This window comes from Carcharhinus amblyrhynchos, chromosome 4 (assembly GCF_965287045.1).
Source record: "Carcharhinus amblyrhynchos chromosome 4, sCarAmb.v2.hapA, whole genome shotgun sequence".
NCBI classification, from domain to species: domain Eukaryota; kingdom Metazoa; phylum Chordata; class Chondrichthyes; order Carcharhiniformes; family Carcharhinidae; genus Carcharhinus; species Carcharhinus amblyrhynchos.
The window spans coordinates 92413966-92441206 of record NC_137327.1 but is presented as its reverse complement, the minus strand read 5'-3'; the positions used below and the strand labels follow the sequence as shown (position 1 = coordinate 92441206).

The window sequence follows — 27241 nt, the reverse complement described above, 5'->3', positions numbered from 1 at the left end:
CTGCTTTTTGCAGCTGGGGAGCAATGTGACAACAGTGCTTTTTTCAAATTTTTTTCTAACTGCGCATTTACAGTTCAGAGCTCTGATCGTATCAGTTGCGCTAAGCCCCACCCACAGTGCGATTCAGACCCGTGACTTTTTTTTCAAGCTGAGTGTATATGGGGGGCACCTGAGAACAGGTTTCCAAGTTGGACCTGAATTGTGCCCAGATTCAGCACTTAGAATGAAAATGGTAAAATCGAGCCTATATCTTTTTACCACATTGTAACACTCATATTTTGGTGTTGAATAAAATTGCTTTGTGAGCTCTGCAATAGAAATTTTCAGCTTCTGACTTGTACAGTGTTGTGTATTTGTAGGACGTGATTCTGACGCTGCAAGATAAGTTGTGTCTGAGGTGCATAGAACACTTTGCTCTGGTACTGGAGGTGGGCAATGAAGGGCCAGAGAAAAAACTCCTTCTGCTTCATGAGGCAGAAACTCTGATACAGGTAGGTACAGGTAACTGATAAAACTGTTCTGGCATTCTTGCCTCAGCAATTGTTTCTTTTTATTTTTCTTTTTATCGTATTTCCTTCTGATTTTCCTTCAAAACCTTTTCTCCACACACTAGTAAGACATCTTAGGACATGATTCACTGGGTGCGAGCAGCCACCTGAGACTCGTAGACATGAGTATTATTGTGTATTAGCTTGGGCGTAAATATTGAGTACAGGAAGGGCTGGTACAAACCATTTTCACATCTGATGTCTTCCTCACCTAAGATAACACTTGCACCCTTCAGGCAGGAATGTTAGATAATGATTAGGAACCAAAATCCTGAATCTTTTGTCCTTCCCTGTTATTCAGAGATTGGTGGTTGGGGCGGGGGGAATGTCAGGAGGATGGGTGAGTTTTTACAGGCAACGGAAAAGGATTTAGATATGCTCAAAGGTTAAATCCCTATTAGTGATATCTGGTTGGAAGCCAACATCATTCTATCATTTCAAGATTTCACCTCAACGGGTTTACATGTAGGGAAACCTTCTGCAGCTATTGAGTAAAGTGTTTAAATATATTCTGAGATGCAATGAAGTAAGGTTTTAAGCAGGGATTCAAGCTATAATAGTTGGCTGATCTATTTTCCAAGTTGCCAGCAACCACCAGGATCACCAAGGCGTGTGCAAAATAAAAAGAATTTCTTCAGCAAAACTGGCAGGCTGGGAAGTCTTTAATCAGTGAAACTGATCAGTTGTTCAAAGCACTTATTTCTCAGAGTGTACTATCACTGCTTGGCAGGTGATTGCCAACTTCTTGCCAGTCACTTCATCTGTATAGGACTTCATTCACTATCAACTGCACTTTTCTGTATCCACCTTCACCAGAGTATGGGAGCAACTTATAACTCTAATGGAGGACACGAGGAACAGCACCTCAAAGCTGAAAGCAAGGCTCTCACAGCCTGACAAAAATGCCAGTTACAATACGTCAACTTTGTTTATCTTTTTTAAGCACTTTAATTTGGCCAAATCTGTCCTCCTCACCTGGTCATACCAATCAGAATTTTAACCTGCTCTTTCGAACTGACAGGAGGCACCCTGGAAAGGAGCAGGATCCTTCAATGCACATGCAGATCTTATCCAGGCTCGATTGTAATTGTAAGCAGAGGCCTCTGCGGGAAATCCATTGTGCCACCTTCACCATACCTGTCCTGACACTGCAGAGAGGCTTGATTGTTTGCTGTCTGCCTCAGCTCCCACCTGAAAGACACTCGCTAAGAGTTAAAATCAGCCATCATATCACTTTCTGAATAAAGAATTTGCTTCCATCCTCTTTTTTCAACATACTTTAATATGAAGTTTATGTTCTTATAATTCACTGGGTCGATTTACCCTGCAATGTTTTGGGACACATTCATCTAGATTATTTAATGCCTGTTGATTTCCCATAACAATGCATGCTGATGTTAGAAGCAGAAGATAATCATAGCAAGACCAAGTGCAAACTTTAATGGTGAAGATCAGAAGAGGTTGGTGAAAAAAGATGGAGGGAAAATATAGGTAATGGGGAAAGTAAAGAGTGATTAGAGGCAAGGGAGATAAAGGAGCACCTCCCATTATCTTTACCACTTAGAAGAACAAGGGCAGTAGATATCCTACTGGCAAGTTTCCTTCCAAGTCAAGCTGCATCCTGTCTTGGAAATACATCACAGTTCTTTAGCTGTCACTGGGTCAAAATCATGGGATTATCTCCCTTCCAACATCACATGGATTACAGCAGTTCAAGAAAGCAGCTCAGTATGGCCTGCCCAAGAGTAATCAGGGAAGGGCAATAACTGGCCTGCAGTGATCCTCACATAACCTGAACAAATGAAAAGAAGTTCTAGAGGTCAGTAAATGAAATGGAAATGTTGCAGCTGAGTTATGGGGTAGTGGGTGATGGATAAAGCAAGCTGGGGCTTGGACAGGGAAAGAATAATATTTCATGATTTGAGTGCACAGTAAGAAAAGTTAAGTTAGATCAGGGTCAGAAGCTGGACTGAGGGGAAAGAGAAGAGGAACATAGAAGATATTGCAAATAAATATGAACAATGTTATGATGCACTTACCCATTACACAGTTTTCAAAACAGCACAGTGCACACACAAAATGTCAGATTTAATAAATAATAGATGTTTTTGTGGTTTACTTCAATTTTTCTTTGTAGTTCATTCCTCTCACACAGTGATCATTCTTATTGTTCATTTTTGTATCATCACCAATGCAATAATATTCTTTTAGGAATCTTGCTATATTTGGCTCAATTTTATATTATGTGGTGTTATGTAAAGAAATATCACATTTTCCCAATATCACTGTGAAATACAGTGAACACGGTCATGTAGGGGTGTGTGTGCGTGTGCATGTTCATGTATATGCATTTGCATGTGTATGTGTTCTACCCAATTATAGAAGCCATGCAATCAGTGTGTGACTTCCAAAGAAATTGATCAACAACGGTTTAAAGAGGGAAAAGGATATTTAAGGACAGATTGAAAGCTGTGACCATCCAGAAGAAGGCTGTGTATAGAATACTGTGTCTGTGAAAGAAACAAAATGACCTTGAGCCACCCTCAGAAACATGGTTGTCTGTTCCAATAAGCAAGATGCAGCCAGACCACCTGAGATTTTCCAGCATTTTCTCTTTTGATTTCAAATTCCAACATCCACAGTAATTTGCTTTTATCCAAAAATCAAGGTGTTGTTACAAGCCTTGGTATCATTTATCCTCAAAGTGCCAGAGAACCGGGTTCAATTCCAGCCTTGGGTGACTGTCTCTGTGAAGTTCGCACGTTCTCCCCATTTTTGCATGGGTTTCCTTCCACAGTCCAAGGATTTGTGGGTTAGGTGGATTGCCATGCTAAATTGATCCATAGTGTCAGGGGGGATTAGCAGGGAAAAATGCATGAGGTAATGGAGATAGACTTGGGTGGGCTGAATGGCCTCTTCTGCACTGTAGGGATTCTATGTTTATCAAGTGAAAGAGGGAGGAGCCTTGTGAGCTACCTCTCCCAGAGCAACAATCGTTGTCTTTTGGTAACATTGCTGGAATTTTTATAGATTAAGACCAGAATGTTAGGGCCGTTCATGCCGCTGGGATTTTCCCATCCCACTGCAGTGAACAGAGATTTGATTGGGTGACAAATTCTCTGACCTCACTGCAGCAGGTTCATGGTGTGAATAACCAGTAAGATCACACCCTGAGAATCTGTAAGAACTGTTGTCTGAAAAGGGGTATTTAGTTGTGAGTTTAAGCAGAAATCTTTTGAGAAATATTCGTAGGAATACTTTCAATGTTTTAATTTAATACACAAAATCCGCACAAGTCGCATTGGGATTCTTGCTCCTGACTTCAGTGCATATATCTTCTTGCAATAAAATATAAATTGAAAATTGTTATGATAGTTTGATCAAGTTTCTCTTTGGAATTTGATCAGCCTGGCAATTACCATCTACAATATCATTACAGTACTTTATCCACTGATGCACCAGGGCCTATTTTTGAAAGGCTGTATAGAGACTTTTTTTGTATGGAAGCAAATGTTACTTTTTTTTAATTTCTTTTCCTTTTGTTTTGTTCTTCTCCTTAGTCATCTCAGGCCGACCACCCAGCAGCACTTTCTGGGAAGAATTTTCTGCTCTTGTTAGTGGTATACCCAAACCCTGTCTCCCGTTTCTAATGTCCATATAAAGCATTCCCAGTTAAGGAGTAATATGGGTTAGATACAGAGTAAAACATCCCATATACCGTCCGTCAGACATGCCTAGGTCATAGGCAGGTATAGAATTAAGCCAATGATGTGCCTTGCCCCCATCGGAAAAGTATCCCCATTTTGCACCACATAACATTTCCCCTTCTTACTCCAATCACCTTTGTAGCCTTTGTGTGCACAACTGTGAAATTAGTACTAATTTAATGCTCATTTGCATTGAATAATGAGCATTTTTCTGATCCTGGTCGGTTGAAACTAGTTGTAGTGGTAGGGACTAATGTGGGACTGAGCACAGAACTGCCTACACAATGATGTAAGAAGGCATGTGATGCAGAGCCAGGATTAATGTTGAGATGGATATAAATCTAGGATGGAGTCAGCTCCATACCTGTATTCTCACAGTGGTATACAGTGGATAGAGAGTTACCCTGAGAATTCTCAACATCAACTGTGGACCCCATAAACTCTCATGGCATCACATCAAACACAGGCAAGGAAACCTATTGATTACCATGAAAAGAGAAATTTAAGTCATCAGGCAGGGACTGCATGTGACAGCGGTGAAAGAGCAATATGTCGTCAAATAAATTGCTGAATATCCTGCATATGTTTAGTTTAATTTTATAGCCTAAATTTAATATGTATGTCATTACACATCTGCAGAGCATAGGCCAAACTGATGTTGACCTGTGTAAAATATGCTTTTAAAGTTTGATATATTCATAAATAATTGTTTTCGGTTGGAATTTTATGAATTGGCTAACTTCCATTTGTCATAGAGTGTGAGCTGCTTACTTTAATATTTTTACTGACTCTCCAATGTACCTATTCAATTTCTATTGTGAATCTCCTTTAGGTTGTGCAGCGTAGTCACTTTAACACTATGAAATGCATCCTCAGAATCACCTTCTTTCCAAAGGACCCTGTGGACCTTCTGAGGAGAGATCCCGTAGCATTTGACTACCTGTATGCTCAGGTGAGCTAAGTAGAGGAGTGGAAGTTCGAAGGTTTTGGGGAGGGTTAAGCTAAATTACAGACCGCAGACATACATTGAGGGCATAATAACGTAAGAAAGCATGGGTGAGAAAAGCCCCTAGGGCTCATTAGGACTAGTCCTCTATCTTTCACATCTATTATGCAATATATCTGACCCATTTACTCTGCTGAGGAAAGGCTTCCACTGTTTCCACCTGTTCCCCAAACATAAATCAGACAAAATTCCAGAAAATTTAACTGAATACTATTTCACATGTGCAGGAAGGAACAAAAAACAAGTCATAAAAAAAAACAAGAGTGATAAAGCAGAAGGAAATGGATGATGTAGGAAAATTAGTAAAAAGTTCTATCATAGCTCCAGAAGATAAGGATGTTTCAGAGTGGTGCGCTAAGACAGAAACCAAATGCATTATATTTAGGAATCGATAGGGAAATAATACAATTCTTGTAGGTGCCTAATAGTTAACCAAACAGGGAGATGAGATAAAGGGGAATATTCATAAAGAATGTGGAAAGTTGTAAGAACAACAGGACTACAATAATGGGTTATTTTACCTAGTGAAAGACAATTATCAGCAATGGTAATGAGCCACGGTTTTCTGTCAAAGCTAATGGCACATAATGTTAGAAATGCACAAATGGCAAAAAAAACGTTGGGCAAGGGTCAATGTGTGGTTAAATGCAGAACTGCAAGATCTGTTGCCTGAGATGTGCCATGCCAGCATGAACTTGAAATGAAAGCTAGGCGGTGGGCTGACAGAGAGGCTGGCAAAATGATGCAGAAAGGCAACTGAGACTTGGGAACTCACCATTATGGGCACACCAGTGCCCACAATGGCGTCCCTCATGGCATTAGCACTGACAGTGTTTAATGCCTACCTCATCTCACCCTCTCCCCCACCAGCATTCCCCAGCCCTGCTAACCTTTCATCAAGAAAGCCTAGCTATTGAAGCATTCTCTTCTTTGAGTTGCAGTCTCAGCAATGGCCACTGCTGAGGCGGCTAGGCTGCTGGTTGTCCGATTTGGATGATGGCCCAAATGGCAGCTCCCTGGGTTCTGTCATCAGTTGAAGTAATATTATTCCTGCTTTCAGTTCCAATAGATTTCTTTCTACCTCCATAAAATTTAGCTCAGCATCTTGCTATGTGATTTACTATTAAAATGCATTGGATAGCATGGAGTTGCTGTATTTATGCAGTAGGTACAAACCAAGCTTGGCACAAAGAATTAGGACTAGTCTGAAATGCTGGGAGTCTTGGAGTCATTTAATGTCCTTGAATATTTAATTAAGCTTAGATTAGCTGTCAGAGATTCTTTCAATAATGTTCTAAGTGTTCATTGAACACTGCCAAAGAACCCCTCCAGCACTGAAAATTATACATTACAAATGTGGTGTTTCAGTCCTTTAAATTTTAATTATTGTTGGAGATTTTAAAAATTTAAAATATGTCAAGCTTCTTTCCTGTCTCCATTTTCTCTCTTCTACTTCAATTTTTCTTTGCCTTCCTTTATTTCTCTAACCGTACCTAAGCTGACATTAACATTCCGTCTCAGTCACTATGCTGTCAATTTACAAACCTTTAATCTGATTGTTTAAGCAGGTACACAATTACTTGCCCCATTCTCTCAGATCCCAAATACTTAGTTTCCTTTGGTGTGACGTTATGAGCTTGCACTTTTGGAACTTCTGCTGCAAAATCACATCAGGATTAGATGGGTAAATAAAGGCCATCCTTTGCCCTGCCACTACAAATTATGGCCTAATATATTTAGTCAATGTGGGAAACACTCAATGAAATGATCTTGGTACCTTTCCTGGATCATTATCCTTGATTTTACCCCTGCATGCCCAGCTGGAAACAGGAAATGGTTGAAGAGGAGTTGAAATGGCAATCCTGCCCCAAACCCACTGCATTCCTCCCCACCAAATTATTAACAGAAGCAAGAACTGAGGGCCAATGGATCTCTCACTGAGGAGAAACTAAAGGGTTTTCAATATGTACAAATTAGGATCCTATAATGCAATGAGGCCTGATTTTATTTCAATATAGGGAGCACAGAAGTCGAAAACATTATCACGGGAGCCCCCGTAAGATTGGATCAGCTACAGGCCATAATGGGGGAAACTGAGAATCCTGTTTCTACAGTTGCCATTCACTGCATCACAGCCTGTGACTTTGCAGTCAGTGTTGTTTTTTTCTGGAATTTGATGACTTCCAAAAACCTTGGCAAAGGTCAGCAGTCCCCAACAGCTGTGTGAGAAAACAATATGCATCATATCCAGGCCACCATATACACCACATTGGATGAGTGGCTGGGAAAACTGGGGAGATAATCTCTTGAATGAATATTTACAATTCAGATGAGGAGCTCCATCTTTGCATGGTTGGTGTGCCTGACCAACCCTATTGGCCAGAAAGGGAATGGCGCCAACATGGCATCTACATTTTAATGTTGTGACTCAAAGGCCAACAACATGGGGAAAGAACCCAGACTGCCCTGGAGCTACATCTAATGCAAGTAACTAATTGCCCAGGCCAGGATAATCTTCAGAATAAATTGCGATGAATGCTGAGGCATTCATATGTCCATATGGATGCAGACAGACCACTGGCAGTCATAAATAGATGCTCATAAGAAGTTGCCTTAATAGGGGACAAAAGCGTCTCATATTGAAATACACACCGGAAACCTGAGTTCCATATCAAAAATGTGCATGTTAATTTGTCAGATTGTCTCTTCAAAGGTCCTACTTGGAACTCAGTGATCCGCTATCGTTCAGCCCATTAGCACAACTGAGCGTGTACCAGCATTGTAAGGAATAGCGATGGATACCATTGCCTTTTGTGGCGGTGACAATGCTACAAGCAACATGGTTATTTTGTTTGGAACACAAGAGGCTGAGGAATGATTTAATTGAGATGTATCAAATTTTACACTACCAGAAAGATGTGGAAGCTTTGGAGAGAACGTGAAGAAGGTTCACCAGGATGTTGTCTTGTCTCGAGGGTGTTGACCATATGCGAGGTTGAATAAACTAGGATTGTTTTCACTGGAAAGACACAGATTGAGGTCAGACCTGATAGAGGTCTACAAAATTATAAGAGTCATCAATAGGGTGGATAGTCAGAGGCCTTTCCCCAGGATGAAAGTGCCAATAGCAAGGGGAAATAGGTTCAAAGTGAGAGGGGGGGAAGTTTAAGAGATATGTGCAGGGGACGTTATGCACACGGAGAGTGGTGGGTGCCTGAAACACACTGCCAGTGGAGGTGGTGGAAGCAGGCACTTTAGCAACATTTAAGAGGCATCTGGATAGGATATGAATAAAGAGGGAATAGAGGGATACGGACCAAGTAAGGACAGAAGTTTTTTTTAGTTTAGTTAGGGTACTGTGATCAGCACAGGTTCGGAGAACTAAAGGGCCAGTTCCTGTGCTGTACTTTTCTTTGCTCTTTGTTCTTTGTATAAGGGACTTTACAATAGATTAGAACAGATGGGATAGGAAGGACCCAATGACATTATCAGAGTTTTAAAATAATTGGTAGAAGGTTTAAAGGAACATTGAGAGGAAATGTTTTCATCTAGAGGTGAGCCCGGAACTCTCTGCCTAAAGGGGTGAGAGATAAACCCTGATTATATTTCAAAAGTGCTGGATATGTAATTGAAGCGCCGTAACCTATAGGGCTGTGAGCCAAAAGCTAGAAAATAGTTAGAACAAAAGAAAGTGGAAAAACGCAACAGGTCAGGTAGCATCCATGAAGAGAAACAAAGAGAATGGGTGGAATTCTCCCATTCTGGGACTAAGTGTGGTGGCAGGTTGGGAACATGGACCGTCTTCTATGAAGAGGCTAGCAGGAAACATGCCATATTCTCCAGTCTTGACCTTATTAATTATGCAACTGGGTGTATTCCATGGCGGGACAGGCTTAATGGCGCATAGTTTGTAGTCATATCCAAGCGCCACGTTAAAAATGCGTCCAATATCACTGGCACACCGCACCATTGAAGAAAGAAGGTGGACCACCTGAAAATGAAGTTAGATTTCCTGGAGCACTGAGACAGGAAGATGGACTTCTTTAGAAAGAAGATGGATTTCCAGGAACATTCTAAGGCTGGAAGATGGATCTGCTCCAGGACATTGAATCTGGAAGGTCCACCCGTATGGGTCTAGGATTGCTAGCGGCCTCCATCCTGAACTTGGGAGGCAGCCCAGGCATTATTAAGGTGGGTCCTGACATCTGCACTCTGCCTTATTATTAACATGTTTCACACTGGTGTGTTTAAAGGCTGGCATTGCAGATGATTCTGGACAGACCTTCATAAACATTCTATTATCAGGCTCCATTGGGCTTTCCTACTACCATGGTGGGCACCAACAGAAGCTCTGCTTGGAATTTCATGGCAGCTTGAAGTTGATTTCTTGGCTTCCCGCCATATTCAACCCTCATGCTTGCCATTGGGCTTGGGAGAATTCTACCCAGTGTTCAAGTTGACGATCTTTTATCAGGACTGAACAAAGCAGAAAGATAACAGAATTTAAACCAGTGGAAGGGAAGAGGATGCAGGAGGAACAAAGGCAAAGGTCAGTGCTCAGGTGGTGCACACCAGAGAAGATTTGATTTCAAGACACAGAATCAAAAAAGAGCAATGGACATAGTAAAGAAACAAAGGTTGTGTCCAAGTGCTGCATGAAAATGTTTTGGATACAACATGAAGTGATAAAGAAAGAAACAAGATTAGATTAATTACATAACTCCTCCTTTGTTCCTCCTGCCCTCTCCACTCTTTCTCTCGTTTAGCTTCTCTTACATTTCTGTCTTCTTCACTTCTGATGAAAGGTCATAGCCTTGGAACATTTAAATAGAAACAAAGAATAAAGGAGAAGCCCATGCAGTGACTGCTCCGCCATTCAATATGATCATGGCTGATCCTCATACTATCCCATTCTCCCCATATCTCTTTAGTGCCTAGGAATCTATTCATTTCCTTCTTAAATATATTCCATGACATGACCTCCACAACCTTCCGTGATAGAGAATTCCACAGGTTTCCCCACCCTTTGAGTGAAAAGGTTTCTCCTCATCTCAGTCCTAAATGGTGTACCGCATATCCTGAGTCTGGTTTCACTGAAATGTTCACCAACTTGGTCTTCAACAGCTCCATTGACACAGTTCGACTTGCAAATCTCGCAACCTCTTGAAACTGAGTCAGCAGCACTGCACTTGTTGTAAGAGATTGGATCACACATGTTAGGCACAGGGAATACTCAAAACTCATTCTATCCTCATTGCCAATGTAATGATGCATGCTCACAGACAGGAACACAACAAGTATTTATTAACAAAGAAAAATTGTACAGAGGCCGACAACCCTTTGGCTGCGCTAGAACAACCTACCAGCTGCCCCAGTCCCAACATGTTTTCTATATGTCTTTTGCTCAATATTGGACTCCATCCCCTGGGGTGATTACCCACTGTCAGTCCCAGTTGATCCCTTAAGCTAACTAACCCTCTTCAGCTGTGATCTTTTAAAGGGACAATTACCACAGGGATGGTGAGTGTAAACCTAAGAAAATGTTGAGGGGATTGAGCTGCCCTCTCCTATTTCAGTTAAATACATCTGGGCACATTTTTATCCAACAGATCAGCAGGATTATTAGAGAGAGCTGATATGGGTTATATTTGGGGTAAACTTTTGGTGGAGGGCCTCTCTGCCCAATATTACCTGCAATGCCACCTCTAGACTACTAGAAAGCGAATGTTGGAGGGGGGGGATGTTTAAAGGAAAATCCAGGCTAAAAGTCAACAGATCTTTTATAAAAACAGAAAACATTAGCAAGTTTCATACAGAGAAGTAAAGCCATTTTCGTTGCTATTCCTTAACTCAGTGTGTTATGCATGACCTAGAACATCCTTACATGCTAATGCTGTGATTGAATATTTTATGAATACTGCTCCCCTCCCACTCTTTCTCCCCCTCCTCCATCAATGTTGCTACAGCATTGAGTGATGTCAGCCATTTCATATTGCGGGTAGAAATTCCTGTTCTGGCAAGAATGCCATCCACAGTATGTAATGATTCACAGCAGGATGTACGAAGAGAGAGGTCCTGACTTGTAATTAGTTTTGGTAGCACATTCTGACACAAAGACTAAGCCGCTAAAGCAATGACAGTCAGCATGAAACCAGGGTAGTTGACTTGTATGACGTTCTGGTCTGTACGGTCATAGCTTGAACATTGGTTAGGTGGAGGTGTTTACTCTCTTTTGTTGAGGTGATAGCTTGACTATGTGTGATAGGTACTGTAGAGATAGCTTTACCAAGAAAAGAAATGTTTTCACTTAATGTATCACACTTCAGTAGTTATAGGCAGATCGTCACAACAAGGCTGTATGAGAGCTGCATTCACAATTATGTGTTTGTGCTTCATTGAACTGGGCTCCTACATTCAGAATACTTAATATCTCGGTAGAGCACTTTGAATTTGTGTGTGTTGAATGCATTTGCTGCCACACTGAGTGCCTACACTGAATTAATAGATGGAGCATTATCCATCCTGTCTCCAAACTCCTGATAGTAAAGCATTGCGTGTGCATTGATAGGTTCACTTATTTTCACCAAATCAGTACCATTCTCTAATATGACAACTTTTCCCTAAAAGTCTTAGAAAGCACATATCCAAAATAATCAATTATAGAGCGATACACAACGAGGCACAATCACTAAATGTTCTGTCTTGTATTACAGTCGTGACTATTACATTAATATAATGATGTATCTTTTCCAGATTTCTATCTTGTGCAGTAAAAAGTATTTTCAGGGACTCACTCAAGGCAGGCTCATTGCCCGCTGGTACTTCACCCTGAACCATTCCCTGGCAGGGGCAGGTTGTTTTTGTTCGTGGTGATTTGCCATTGCCTTCCACTCGCTGGAAAGGCCGGCACCTCAGATGGAGCAGAAATTGAACCCTCACTATTGGCCTTAATCCGAACCATAAGCTAGATTCGAGCTAACTGGCACCACATTTACAGCATATATTTATTATTTTTGAAATTGCCATCACTTAATTGATATCTTTGAGTGATGTAGCACATGTTTCTGATGAAAATGAAAATCACTATCCTTTTTGGCACACCTCACTTGAAAAGCTGTCGAAATTAATGCAGTAATGACATTAGCACAACTAATATGTTGATATTCAGTGATGTACAACTAAATGACTAAAATTTCTTTAAATATTGTTTTAAGGATAATGTTTGTGTCTGTAGTTGAGTGTAAATAGCCGTTCACTGTCCCATCATTAATGCTAAAACTTCCAATTTCCCAATTTACTGTGTAGACAACACACAGTAATTGCTCGTTTCTGATCTAAAATGGTTAAAAGGGTGGTATAATAGCACAGTGGTTAGCACTGCTGCCTCTCAGCGTCAGGGGCCCGGGTTTGATTCCGGCCTTGGGTGACTGTGGAGTTTGCACGTTCTCTCCATGTCTGCATGAATTTCCTCCTGGGGCTCCAGTAGATGGATTGGCCATATAAATGCATGGGATTATGAGGTAGGGCAGGGTTGGGCCTGGATAAGATGCTCTTCCAGAGAGTCGGTGCAATCTTGATGGGCTGAACAGCTTCCTTCTGCACTGTGAAGATTCTATGATTTTCCAACCCTAAATCCCTCATTCATGACCTACACTGTATTAAAAATTATATTCCCCCTACCTCAACTTTTCACTCCTTAAGGTAGTTGTTCATGCCGAGATAACTGTTCCAAAGGTAATAACACCCAATTGACATTCCAACAAGTGGTAGTGTTCATTTGTGACCCTAGAAATTTAAGACAGATCAAAAACAGACACATGGGTGACTCCTTTGCCTGCACAGATAGGTCCAAGATGGATGTAATTTGGGCATTGAGCTTTGTTATTATTGAACTGGCAAACTGTGAATAACATATGACCATTTCCGGAGGGGTTGCCAGAGAAAAGGACTCAAAGAGGACTCACATTATCAATCGCAGATGACCATTAAAGTGACCCAGGAGAGAGTGCCTTGCAAGAAAATGGCAGCATTAGTGATTGGGAGAGGGTCACTGTAACCATGCAGCATATAGTATATACCTGGTGTCAATAGCACCAAATAAACTCACACAGAAGAACATCAGTGTGGCCTAACAATAGAGACAATATCAGACGATTGGTATAAAAGACTCATTGTAATTTTTCTTCAGTAGTTGGGAAAATGCACTGTCCAATGTGGCAATAGGACATATAGGTCAGGCAAGTGCCCAGGGCTCAAACTGTGTACTGTGCTAAGTTAGATTACTTCAGTTGCAGGGTCAGTGACCTAGTTTGTTACGGTTTATCTCAATGCCTTCTGGTTGGCATTCAGAAAATTAGCTCAGTCTCCTGCTCCCATTTACTGTTCTTTAACTGTTGCTTGGAAACTGTTGTTTAACTGTTGTTGCATGTGTATGCTCAGTAAGTTGAGGTGCTCTTCCTCCCTCACCACAAAAGCCCCATCTGTACCCATCATCCTCGACTGCCTTTAGTCTGATAATGTGACACAACTCATTGTCTGGGTTTACATACAAGAAACATTTATTTGAGAAAGGTACCAGAAGGTGACCATATTCAGAAAGAATCAACATTTTCATGAGAGAAACAAAGAAAATTAGAAGCATGAAAAATATCCATAGATCCATGCAATTATTCTCTGTTTTACTATTGACTGGATAACCTCAAGAGTCATTGTTTCCTTCTGTAGAGTTGCAGCGATGTGATGAAAGAACGTTTCAGTGGTGATCTTGCAGACGATGTCATGCTCCAACTGACTGCGCTGCACATCTATATCACAGTCTCCAGTGCAAGGATCAATCAGAAAATCACCCTTAGAAATGTTGAGTAAGTGATCTACTTGACAATAAGGTACAGTTAGAGGAAACTATCTTCCTGAGCATGGAATAATTAAAGATTCTGATGAGTAGCTGTAGGCTAAGTTCACTCTGTAAACCTTTTATTTAATTGTCTTTTATCATGGCAAAAATGTCCAACCTTTTTCTAATAAAATATTCTAGAATTCCCAGAAAACATAACATTCACTAGCAATAAAGACACATCAGGTTAATTGATATGTTCATACCCTTCGCAAAGCTGAGAGACTGAAACTAGAAGATGTAGTATTGTAGTAATCTGCTTTTCCAAAAAAAGCTAAGCGCAGGGGCCCAATAATCAAACTATATCTGAATGAAGGAATCCCCAGAACCTAAGAGAAGTCAGATTAGGAAGAGCAGAGTCTGATGATACCTAATTAAATGTGTTACTACTACCTGAAGGGAGTCAGCTATGAAGTTGGAATCAGGATAAAAATGCAGTGTGCAAAGTACAATGGACAAGGTAACGTGTGACCCAAAAGAAAACATAGGAGGCGGTCAGCAGTTCCTGTGTTGGAAAAATCTAGGAGAAAAACAAACTTGTTCATTGAAGGGGGTGGTACAATGGCACATTGGTTAGCACTGCTGCCTCATAGTGCCAGGGGCCTGGGTTCGATTCCCAGCTTGAGACACTGTCTGTGTGGCGTTTGCACGTTCTCCCCGTGTCTGCATGCATTTTGTCTGGGTGCTCCAGTTTCCTCCCACAGTCTGAAACACATGCCAGTTTGGTGCATTTACCCGAACAGGTGGTGAATGTGGCGTTGAAGGAAATTTCGAGTAACTTCATTTCAGTGTTAATGTAAGCCTTACTTGTGACTGATAAATAAATAAACTTTTAAGTGAAAGTTTTGGTCAAGGAAAGCTGTCTTAATCAATAATGGGCAAAGAAATGCAAAGTTTACCTGAGATCTTCTATCTATAACCGTAACTCTGACATATAGGAATGCTGAGCAAGAGGGTGTGGGGTGGGCCACAAGTATCATTTTCTGGAAGTTATTCACTTGTCAGCGTTCAGAAGCAAAAATCATCCCTACTCGCAGGAACCCCTCTACTTCACGGTTAACTCCTCCTCTCAGAGTCATTTTCAGCCCTATCTTTCAACATCCTTCCCAAGTCCTACCTGCTGCTGATCTAAGTAATTGAACACTGGCACAAAATGGGCAGAATTTCTAACATAGTTTTACGAAATTAAGAATTTCTACTCATGCCATTAAATTTCTCAAAATAGCATTAGGTTGAAGCTAGGAGTTGACACTAAAGCACAAGAGAAGGAGAAAATAGCTTGATCCAAGAGGACACAGAAAGAAACATAGCAACATGAAATGCAAAAGGGGGTTAAATAAACATGATTCCAGCATGAGCTGAGGGTAAAGGGAAATCAGTGCAGGTTTCAGTGCCTGGGGAACGTAAGAACATAAGAAATAGGTGCAGGAGTAGGCCATCTAGCCCCTCAAGCCGGCCCCGCCATTCAATAAGATCATGGCTGATCTGTTGTGGCTCAGTTCCACATTCCCGCCCTCTCCCCATAACCCTTAATCCCCTTGCCTATCAAAAACCTGTCAACCCATGTCTTAAAAATGTTTAGCGAGGCAGCCTCCACCACTTCAACGGGCAGAGAATTCCAGAGATTCACCACCCTTTGAGTGAAGAAGTTCCTCCTCAACTCCATTCTAAACCGCACCCCCTTTATCTTGAGGCTGTGCCCTCTAGTCCTACTGTCCTTTCTGAGCGGGAAGAGCCTCTCCACCTCTATCCTATCCATCCCATTCATCATCTTATATGTCTCAATGAGATCTGCCCTCGTTCTTCTAAACTCTAACGAGTACAAGCCTAGTTTATTCAGCCTCTCCTCATAGCTCAATCCCCTCAACTCCGGCATCAGCCTAGTAAATCTCCTCTGCACTCCCTCCAAGGCCAAAATATCCTTGCGTAAGTGCGGCGACCAAAACTGCACACAGTACTCCAGCTGCGGCCTCACCAGTGCCCTGTACAGCTGCAGCAAGACCTCCCTACTTTTATATTCAATCCCCCTCGCTATGAAGGCCAGCATCCCATTCGCTTTCCTGACCACCTGCTGCACCTGTAGACTGGGTTTTTGCGACTTATGCACAAGGACCCCGAGGTCCCTCTGCACCGTCGCATGCTGCAGTTTTTCGCCACGTAAGTAATAGTCCTTCCTACCATTATTCCTACCAAAGTGGACAACCTCACATTTGCCAACATTAAATTGAATTTGCCAGTTCCTGGCCCATTCGCCCAGCCTATCTAGATCCTTCTGCAGACTCTCCACACCCTCCGCGCAATTTGCCGTTCCACCAATCTTGGTGTCATCAGCATGTATTGAGAGAGGAAAACTAAAGTACATACCAACCATTTAAGCCTCACAGACAGTGTTCCCTTGAGTAAAAGCAGAAACATACCTGCTTCCACCCGCAGAAATAATTGTAACTCCCCTTCTCTACCGACCCACTTGTACCTTCCCAGAGTCAGGTGAAGATCAGTGTGAATGTGGAGTAGACAGAGTCATAGAGGTTTACAGCATGAAAACAGGCCCTTCAGCCCAACTTATCCATGCCACTGTTTTTTTAAACTCCTAAGCTAATCCCAATTGCCTGCATTTGACCCATTTCCTTCTATACCCATCGTACCCATATGACTGTCTGAATGCTTTTTAAAAGACAAAATTGTACCCACCTGTACTACTACCTCTGGCAGCTTGTTCCAGACACTCACCACCCTCTGTGTGAAAAAATCGTCTCAGTGGACACTTTTGTATCTCTCCCCTCTCACCTTAAACCTATGCCCTCCAGTTTTAGACTACCCTACCTTTGGGAAAAGATATTGACTATCTAGCTGATCTGTGCCCCTCATTATTTTATAGACTTCTATAAGATCACCCCTCACCCTTCTACGCTCCAAAGAAAAAAGTCCAAGCCTATCCAGCCTCTTACAACTCAAACCATCAAGTCCCGGTAGCATCCTAGCAAATATTTTCTGCACTCTTTCTAGTTTAATAATATCCTTTCTATAATAGGGTGACCAGAACTGTACATAGCATTCCAAGTATGGCCTTACCAATGTCTTGTATAAGTTCAACAAGATGTCCCCAGTCCTGTATTCAGTGTTCTGACCAATGAAACCAAGCATGCTGAATGTCTTCTTCACCACTCTGTCAACCTGTGACTTCACTTTCAAGGAGCTATGAACATGTATCCCTAGATCTTTTCGTCCTGAAACTCTCCCCAACGCCCTATCATTAACCGAATAAGTCCTGCCCTGGTTCAATCAACCAAAATGCATCACCTCGCATTTCTCTAAATTAAACTCCATCTGCCATTCACCAGCCCACTGGCCAAATTGATCAAGATCCCATTGCAATCGGAGCTAAGTTTCTTCACTGTCCACTATGCCACCAATCTTGATATCATCTGCAAATTTATTAACCGTGCCTTTTGTCTGGATTTTCACTAATGAAGCAGATAGCTTGAGTCAGGGTAAGGGTGTAGGGTAGATTTGGGCCTATTATCCCTGAAACAGAGTAGCTAGACAGACTGGTTCAAAAGTCCACCTTGGAACTCTGGAATTTTGTTCCAGTTGTATAATATAGGCTGTTTGGCCCTCTAGCCCTTATACCTCACACTCCCCCACTCCCCCTACTCCTCCTGTCATCTTCATGACAACATGCCCCGCATCCACCCCCATGGTCTCTTATAGTCCCACGCCAACTCATGTTCCACCCATTGCCTATGATCATACTCTCCATGGCATCTTATGCCCATATAGGCAACATATAATACCTACAAAAACAATGGACCATATGTAACATTGGCATATGTGAAAGAACTAAAACAAAATGCTGTTTCTACTATCTTATAAAAGAGTTGGATAGACCCACTAAAGTATCAATAACAAAAGCTTCAAACACTCTCAATTTTGTGCAAATAAACATTAGAGTTTAGAAGAATGAGGGGAGATCTCATTGAGACATATAAGATGATGAATGGGATGGATAGGATAGAGGTGGAGAGACTCTTCCCGCTCAGAAAGGACAGTAGGACTAGGGGGCACAGCCTCAAGATAAAGGGGGGGCGGTTTAGAACGGAGTTGAGGAGGAACTTCTTCACTCAAAGGGTGGTGAATCTCTGGAATTCTCTGCCCGTTGAAGTGGTGGAGGCTGCCTCGCTAAATATTTTTAAGACGCGGGTTGATGGGTTTTTGATAAGCGAGGGGATTAAGGGTTATGGGGAGAGGGCGGGAATGTGGAACTGAGCCACGACAGATCAGCCATGATCTTATTGAATGGCGGGGCAGGCTCGAAGGGCTGGATGGCCTACTCCTGCTCCTATTTCTTATGTTCTTATGTTAACTTGCACAATATCAAGAGGTGTGGAGTCCTTGAAACCGCTGTTGGTGATACTTTAATGATCAGTCTGATTCACTGAGACAGAGGCATAAAAACAGCAGTCTTTTTTCAAAAGATGATTTAAGAATAGATGCTTTTTTTTTCTGGGCAGTGCCACAAATACCATTGGTTTTGTACATAGTGTTTACTGGTTGAATGGGTGTGGAAAGGACCATGAATTGGCATGATGGTTCGTGGGGGCATGAGTTGGAATGAAGCAGGCACAGAAGTCATGAAAGGAGCATAGGCAAGACATTTTGAACTTATCAAAAACTTCCCAAATTCAGTCTTTGGTTCATGACTCCACTGAGGGACCACGAACCGTGAAGTCATCCAGAAATTGGCCCTGCTTCGCAAAAATTGTAGGGGATTAGGAGATGCCTAGTCTCAAAATCGAGCCTGAGAGGTTGGAAATGTGATTCATGACCTATACCTTTATTCCATGCCAACAAAAATTGGGGGCACTGCGAATAAGGGTAAGAATACGCTAATCAGATCCCACCTGCCTTTTTTTTAAATGACACTGGAACCAATCCAACTCCATAAAACTCTGAGTTTCTGTGTCAATACAGCAATTGTTTAAGCAAATTTAAAAACAATTTCATAATTGTATTGCGTATCACTTATCCCATGCCATTGCCCCTTGCCTTGCATCATCAATCCTCTTCATCTTCAATTTTTCCCGCTTTCCACACTATCATGGACTAGTATGCTTTTCTCTCCTTCCCCTTTCCCTTTCTCTCAACTTGCTTCAGATTTGTTAAATTTCTAACATTTTCCAGTTCTGATGAAAGATCTTTGTTTCTATTGGTGCCACTAGGGCACTCAAGTACGTGTAGACAGCAGGGAAGAATTGGAAGTCTTCAATGTTTACCCTGCATTTCCATTGACCTATCCCTTAACCTAATTTACCAATTCACTTTAGCAAGTTCTACTTTCATGCCCTTATAATGACCCTCATTTAAGTTTAAAAACATAGGGCTGATTTCTCAATTTGTGAGACTGAGTGCAGTGGCAGACAGCTCTGGCAGTACTTTTCCCACTAGCCAGAATAGTGTGACCCTGTACCAGATTCTGCATTTGAAACCTCATTGATTATGCAAAGGTGCATTCCCCTCCAAATCTCCTGGCAAGCTGACAGCTGATTCATCCACCCATTGCCATATTTAAACAACAGTCCGGCATCCTCATATCACATGAAGGCTCAGAGCCATAGTGTACCAAAACTTGGTCTTTGGTCACCCACTCCTCTGATAAACTTGTCAGAATATAATTGTTTACACAGCTTCTCAGGTCACATTTCTTTCGTGCTTCCCCTCTGAAGAATGTAATACTTCAGTTTGTTTATTTGTTGAATTGTCTAGGAAGGAATGGGGCCTAGAGATGTTCTTGCCATCATCTCTTCTACTGTTCATGAAGGAAAAGCACAAACGGAAAATTCTTTCACATCATCTCAAAGCAACTCAAGCCCCAGGTCCTTTGGGTAAAAAGGTAAAACAAAGAAATGCAGGGCACTCAGAACAAAATATTATTTAAGTTTTGCTTTATTGGATATTTGCATTCACTGTTTAGAAAGGGTATATTCAGGAGTCCTATGCAGCATTCACTCTCTGATTGAGGGACTCAAGATCAGAAAGGGGGGGCGGCGGCTGAGAGCCACCTTTGTTGTTGACCCTCTACTCCACCCCTCGATTCCCCCACCCTGTGAATGCCCCCACTCTTTCACATTACTTACCTATGGCATGGGACAGTCTATGATCCTGGGACTTTGATGCCTGCCCTACCTATAGCATCCACCACCTCACCAGTGGCCCTGCTGGGCATAAGAGCTTTTGGCCTCTGTTTAGCTGGCAGGTGAGGTTCCACCCCCAGGGTCTTGATTCCAGGGGAAGGCACACCACTGTCTTCACTGGCCTGCCCAATAAGAGACAGTAAGGATCTCTCGCCTGTTCTCCAGCCCTAGGCAAGAAACCAATGCCTCAACAAGCTTCCACCCTAAGTAACTACGTGGTCAAATCCCTTTAAATATTTTGATTAGATCAACCTTATAAACTTAAGAAAATGAAATACATTTCCTAAAGCAAAGCTCTACGGCCCTGTATAAATCTGGTGAACCTGTGCTGTACCCTTCATAAGGTCATTATTTTCCATCCCAAGAATTGGTGGCCACAATTGAATACATCACTGCTGATGGGATCAGCTTCAAGTTAGGTACTGTAAGTTGATGGGGCACATATAGAGTGGTGCATATATATGTCAGGAAATGGTTTTGCATCATGATTATTTGTGGGACTAGTGACTTTACTGTTTTGTTTGCCTACAATACAACAGTACATCAAAAGTACTTTGTTGCCTCTAAAGTGTTTTGGGATATCCTGAGGTCATAAAATATATGTAAGTTTTAACTGGACATAGAGGTGTCTTAGCATCTTGCAGACATGAAACATCAAGATACAACTTTCAGGTAGAAAGGTGATAACACACCCCTATCTTTAACTTTGCAGCAAAACTTCCAATGTGGAAGCTTCCTGTGCTGTTTTTGTTTCCTGGAAATTCACTGAGCAAAGTGGACAGAGATTTGATGCAATAGATCTTCAAATTGAGCATCAGAAAAGCTATAATTAAAACTGAAACTACAGAGCCCCACTTAGACAATTGCTCTGTTACACTAAGTTTGTTGTGCACTTGTCAGAAAGATGCTGTCGTAAACTCTGATATATCTGCTATCTAATTTTATTTAAATGCAATGTTGCATGATGAAGAATGTCATATAAACATTTTCCCAGAATACTTTTGTCAACTAAGTTATAAAATATTTCATATTTGTTTTATATCCATTTGCACAATAATTGATATAAAGTTTAGAGCTTTTTGACATCATAGTTTGCTGAAGTTCCTACAAATGGCTTATTTGTTTAGCAAGGATTTATTTAGACTTTGTTCATTGTAGGTAATAATTTGCTGAAAGCCTCAGTGACCTGTTATATATTTCATACAGATCTCTGCAATACAAGCCAAACTGCAGTACCTGCGGATCCTGAACGAACTCCCATTGTATCCAGGGGGACTTTTTAACTCTGTTGTGCTGGTAATGTTACCAATAAACCATCTATTCATCTGTTAAACTCCTAACAGCAAGTAACACAAACTCAAAACATACTCCAATCCAGTTCTCTTGATGGCTAAATTTAGTTGAACCAGTTTAGTCGCACCTTAGCTGCACAGACCAAGAAAGTCACCTGGCTTGAGCAGATCTTATGCTATGTTATCGAGTTCTGAGTTGGAGCTATTATAGAGATTACAATGGTCTCAGTTCTTCTTGGTTCTGGAGATCAAAATCCTGCTTGCATTGGCAGCACAGAGGCCCCTGCTAGACATAAGCATCTAAGGGTGAAATAGGAACAAGTTCATTGGTGATGTCCCATTGTAGTGTCAATACTCTCTGCCTAGACCTACACAGGAAAAAAAGGTGAAATTATACCACCGAGAGATAAACCTGGTAACTGCAGGCCAGTCAGCCACTGCTATGATGGGGAAACTTGTAGAAACCATGAAACATTTTGGAAAAATACGGGTCGTATAATGATAGCTGAACAGGAATTTGTTAAAGGCAAACCATATCTGACAAGTTTGATTTGGTTCTTAGGTGACATAATGGAGAGGGGTGATGAAGGTAATTGATATATCTATGCAGTTTCAGAGGCATTTGATAAAGTATCCCATAATCGGCTTACTAGCAAATTGAAGCGCATGGGATTAAATGGGCAGTGATAGCATGGATACTAAATCGGATAAGAGGTAGAAAGCAGAGTGAAGAGTAATTTTTCAAATGAAGGATCCCACCCCCCCCCCACACCTCCTCCCCCCAGTTGCAGCCCCAAATCAATAGTGAGTACCTCCACCAACCTAGCAGCAGTCAGGGATCACATGCTGCTTTGAAATCACTTCTGTACTTTGACCAGAGTACACCACATACATTTCTGACAATAACTGGCTGTATCAGCATCCATCCTGGGCTAGTAACACTGCTGCCTTGACAGAAGTGCTTTTCCAATGCTTGATTCGCCCAACTGATTAAGAACTCCTTTCAACACTTGAAGCTTAAGACTGTTGGGAAGATTGAGTTGCTTCACCTCTCTCTCATTGTGATGGACCAGTTGACAGAACACCATCCTCCCTGATCCTTTTGCAGCATCCCAACCATTGACATATATGTTTGGACCCCTTCATTATGTAAGGTCAGATCGGAAGATGTTCAGTTTTCATGTAAACGTGAAGTCCACTGATGCCGTCATCAACAAGCTGAAGCTGAGGTCCTCCTTTGAGATAGATGGCAAAGAGGAGACTGTGCTTGTCTCTTCTCAATCTGGTTTGGATTTCATTCATAAGCATTTCAGGTGGCACTTCAACAAATCCTTGATCAGACTGCATGGCAGAGCTGTGTTCCCTTCCATCTTCTAGCTGACAGAATCAGCATTTCCATTACTCTTGCCAGATCTGTATCTTATCGAATGAAGGAGGGGGAATGCAGTTGCACTTGATGGGATTTCTGTTCCTACTGCTTGAAGGATCTATGGTTGCAGAAGGTGGTCTCGTTTAAAATGCCCAACATCATTGAAATTCTAGTAGTACCTTGAAGTATCTCTTGAACATGATTGAACTTGAGGTTTGTTTTGGACGTAAGACAGTAAAGATTAGATCTGAGTTTGCACTGTAGCAATTTCCTTCGTGTCTCTTCGGCCTGATGCTTATATCTCCATCGACACCAGCAGTTACATCTCTTGACAGTGGCCTCATTCCTGGTCTTCATAATCTTGTATTTTCTGTGGCAGACTATTGCTATCACCGTAACACCCTTGTCAGGATTTAAAAGATCAGTTGTGGGTTCTTTTGGGTATCAACACCTTTCCTTACTATTTCTCGAGGGCTTTTCCAAACAGATGCTCCATCTGGAATGCTATATGTTCACTCCCATCAAAATACTTGGATGCCATGACCATCTAAATATCCTCACTCAATGCAGTCTTGAATGCCTTGGTGATTATTTTCCAAACGTCGCTGGATTCCGGGGAAGTGCCGGAAGATTGGAAAACGGCTAATGTTACGCCGTTGTTTAAGAAGGGTGGCAGGCAAAAGGCGGGGAATTATAGGCCGGTTAGTTTAACGTCTGTTGTAGGAAAAATGTTAGAATCCGTGATCAAGGAGAAAATAGCGAGGCATCTTGAGGGGAATTGCTTGATAGAGCAGACGCAGCACGGTTTCATTAAGGGGAAGTCGTGTCTGACGAATTTATTGGAGTTCTATGAGGGTGTGTCTAGGGCGGTGGATAGAGGAGAGCCGGTGGATGTGGTCCTTCTTGATTTTCAGAAGGCGTTTGACAAGGTGCCTCACAAGAGGTTATTGCAGAAGGTCAGGGGGCATGGAGTTGGGGGTAGGGTGTTAGCGTGGATAGAGGATTGGCTGTCAAATAGGAGGCAGAGAGTGGGGGTCAATGGGTGCTATTCGGATTGGCAGTTGGTGACTAGTGGAGTGCCCCAGGGATCGGTGCTGGGGCCTCAGCTATTCACCATTTATATAGATGATCTGGAGGAGGGAACCGAGTGTATGCTGTCGAAATTTGCTGATGACACCAAGATTGGTGGAACGGCAAATTGTGCGGAGGGTGTGGAGAGTCTGCAGAAGGATCTAGATAGGCTGGGCGAATGGGCCAGGAACTGGCAAATTCAATTTAATGTTGGCAAATGTGAGGTTGTCCACTTTGGTAGGAATAATGGTAGGAAGGACTATTACTTACGTGGTGAAAAACTGCAGCATGCGATGGTGCAGAGGGACCTCGGGGTCCTTGTGCATGAGTCACAAAAACCCAGCCTGCAAGTGCAGCAGGTGTTCAGGAAGGCAAATGGGATGCTGGCCTTCATAGCGAGGGGGATTGAATATAAAAGTAGGGAGGTCTTGCTGCAGCTGTATAGGGCACTGGTGAGGCCGCAGCTGGAGTACTGTGTGCAGTTTTGGTCGCCGCACTTACGCAAGGATATTTTGGCCTTGGAGGGAGTGCAGAGGAGGTTTACTAGGCTGATACCGGAGTTGAGGGGGTTGAGCCATGTGGAGAGGCTGAATAAACTAGGCTTGTACTCGTTAGAGTTGAGAAGAATGAGGGGAGATCTCATTGAGACTTATAAGATGATGAATGGGATGGATAGGATAGAGGTGGAGAAGCTCTTCCCGCTCAGAAAGGACAGTAGGACTAGAGGGCACAGCCTTAGGATAAAGGGGGGGCAGTTTAGAACGGAGTTGTGGAGGAACTTCTTCACTCAAGGGGTGGTGAATCTCTGGAATTCTCTGCCCGTTGAAGTGGTGGAGGCTGCCTCGCTCAATATTTTTAAGACGCGGGTTGATAGATTTTTGTTAGGCAAGGGGATTAAGGGTTATGGGGAGAGGGCAGGAATGTGGAACTGAGCCACGACAGATCAGCCATGATCTTATTGAATGGCGGGGCAGGCTTGAGGGGCTAGATGGCCTACTCCTGCTCCTATTTCTTATGTTCTTATGTTCAGTCTTCAGTCAAGGGAACCCTTGACATTTTTTAGTCTCCCTTCAAATTGATCCAGTTTCTTTCTTGGAGCATGCATAAAGAGATATCCCAACTTCTTCTGCTAAGTTAAGGATGGACACATCGGGAGCCCTAAAACGTTTAACTTCATTCCTTGAAACCTCTGTGCCAATATTAGAGCTGGAGCTACTTTGGTCTTTTTCATCAACATAGCCAGTTTCAACTGCTCAACCATACACATCATCTCTGCCAAGTGCTATTCCATTTAAGGCATGTTTAAATACATTGAGAGCATCACAAGATGTTTAGCTGTGAAAGAGTCAGCTGCGATGCTGCTGTCTTGGATCTAGTTGGCCACAAAAACAGCCAATATTAGAGCTGGAGCTACTTTGGTCTTTTTCATCAACATAGCCAGTTTCAACTGCTCAACCATACACATCATCTCTGCCAAGTGCTATTCCATTTAAGGCATGTTTAAATACATTGAGAGCATCACAAGATGTTTAGCTGTGAAAGAGTCAGCTGCGATGCTGCTGTCTTGGATCTAGTTGGCCACAAAAACACCTGAAAAACTTGCTCTGATTTGGTGCCTGCATTGTGGACTCCTGCTAACTATACCAAAATATAATGCCAGAAAAAGCACACTGAATGCATGCCACCTCCAGTTCAGTGAATCTTTATTACCAAACATATTAAGATTTCAAAGAAAATATTTTAAGGTACAAAATACCTCTGATTGGAACAGTTCTGAGCCAGCCCTTCTCTTTTTTGTGCCCTAGGCACTGGCTTTGCCAATAGTAGTGGCCTCACTGCTTTGTGAGCCTGCCAAAATGCTCTCCAATCCCAAAGTCAGCGGGGTTACAGCTGTCCAGTCAACAGCCACCATGGCAACACAGGGTACAGGGTCCAGCATCCAAACGCACACAGAGGGCAAAGTTACAAAGTCAGAGGTTGTGGAATTTTGCAGAAGAACACCCACACCCCCATCCCCCAACCATCACCACTAACACACTGCTGGAGAATCATAGAATGTTTCTTAAAAGGCACCAAGCTTTTAACTTTTATGTTCAGAGAGACTTGAATGTACTGTGACAAGGAATACAGAAAGTTAGCAAAGAATAGGGACAATTTCAAGTTTGCAGGCTGTGACTAATGAAATGCCACAAGTGACACACACGTGTATACACACACACTTGATAGGATCTCCTCTGACAAGAAAAAACTTCTCAAGAAAAGGACAAAGTTTGCAGGGTTATGTACTGTCAATCTGATGTTCCTTTGTGCAAAGGGATATCACTAGTCCCAGTAAATCCCTAAACATTCTCACTGATGTTCATTCTTCTTGACTCAGAACTCTCAAGTTTCCAGATACAGACAATTTTCAGTTTCCCTGAGGTGAGGTTTTGTAACAGGATAATGACAATCACATGGGTGCCATTCGCTGGTGATGGGATTCTCTGGTCTGGCTGCCATCAATGGGATTTCCCATTGATGGCACACCACATCACCAGAAAACCCATGGGTTGGCGTGCCCTGCAGACTATGCAGCTTTTCCCTTTCTCCATTCATTCTTAATTGAGTTTTTTGTAATTCAAAACTTAAAGCTCATCTCCATCAGGTGATCTTCAATAAATCATGGTTTATACTGGTACAGTAGATAGACTGTGTCACAAATTAGACAATGCAGTTAGATGTTCCAAAATCAAAATGTTTTACCACATTTACTATTGTAGCATTCACTCAAAACAAAACAAACCTTTAGTTGAGTTCAAAACTGTGGGTAAATCTTGGAAATGGATAAGAAATTAGCTGAAGGGCAGAAAACACTGGCTGTTTGTTTGAGAATTGTGTTGGCTTGGACAAGAACTGAATAAGGTGTCCAAGGGATCATGCTGTTTTTGATTTACGTCAATGACTTGGATTCAGAAACTTGTTGCAAATTGGTCAAATCTGCAGCTGCTATCAAACTAGATAGGGTAGTGGATTTGGAACACTTGCTCTGAAATTATAAAATTCTTTGCAAAAAATATTCAAGTGTGAATAATAGATTATATTTGATGTGAACAGCTGTATTACACATAGAAAATGAATGATAAACTCTGTAAATGATGTTGAAGTTGCTAAGGATAAAAATAAGG

At 42.0% G+C, this 27241-nt stretch overlaps 1 protein-coding gene across 1 annotated transcript in view; it reads left to right on the top strand.

Moving 5' to 3' along the window:
* The window catches only part of frmpd3 (FERM and PDZ domain containing 3), a 153280-nt gene that overhangs the window by 83337 nt on the left and 42702 nt on the right, over window positions 1-27241 (top strand). Inside the window, exons 6-10 of the mRNA XM_080188215.1 lie at window positions 360-491; window positions 5088-5207; window positions 13986-14122; window positions 19918-20044; window positions 21552-21641. Of these exons, the coding sequence (XP_080044341.1) occupies window positions 360-491; window positions 5088-5207; window positions 13986-14122; window positions 19918-20044; window positions 21552-21641 (606 nt within the window). The remainder of the gene's footprint in view (window positions 1-359; window positions 492-5087; window positions 5208-13985; window positions 14123-19917; window positions 20045-21551; window positions 21642-27241) is intronic.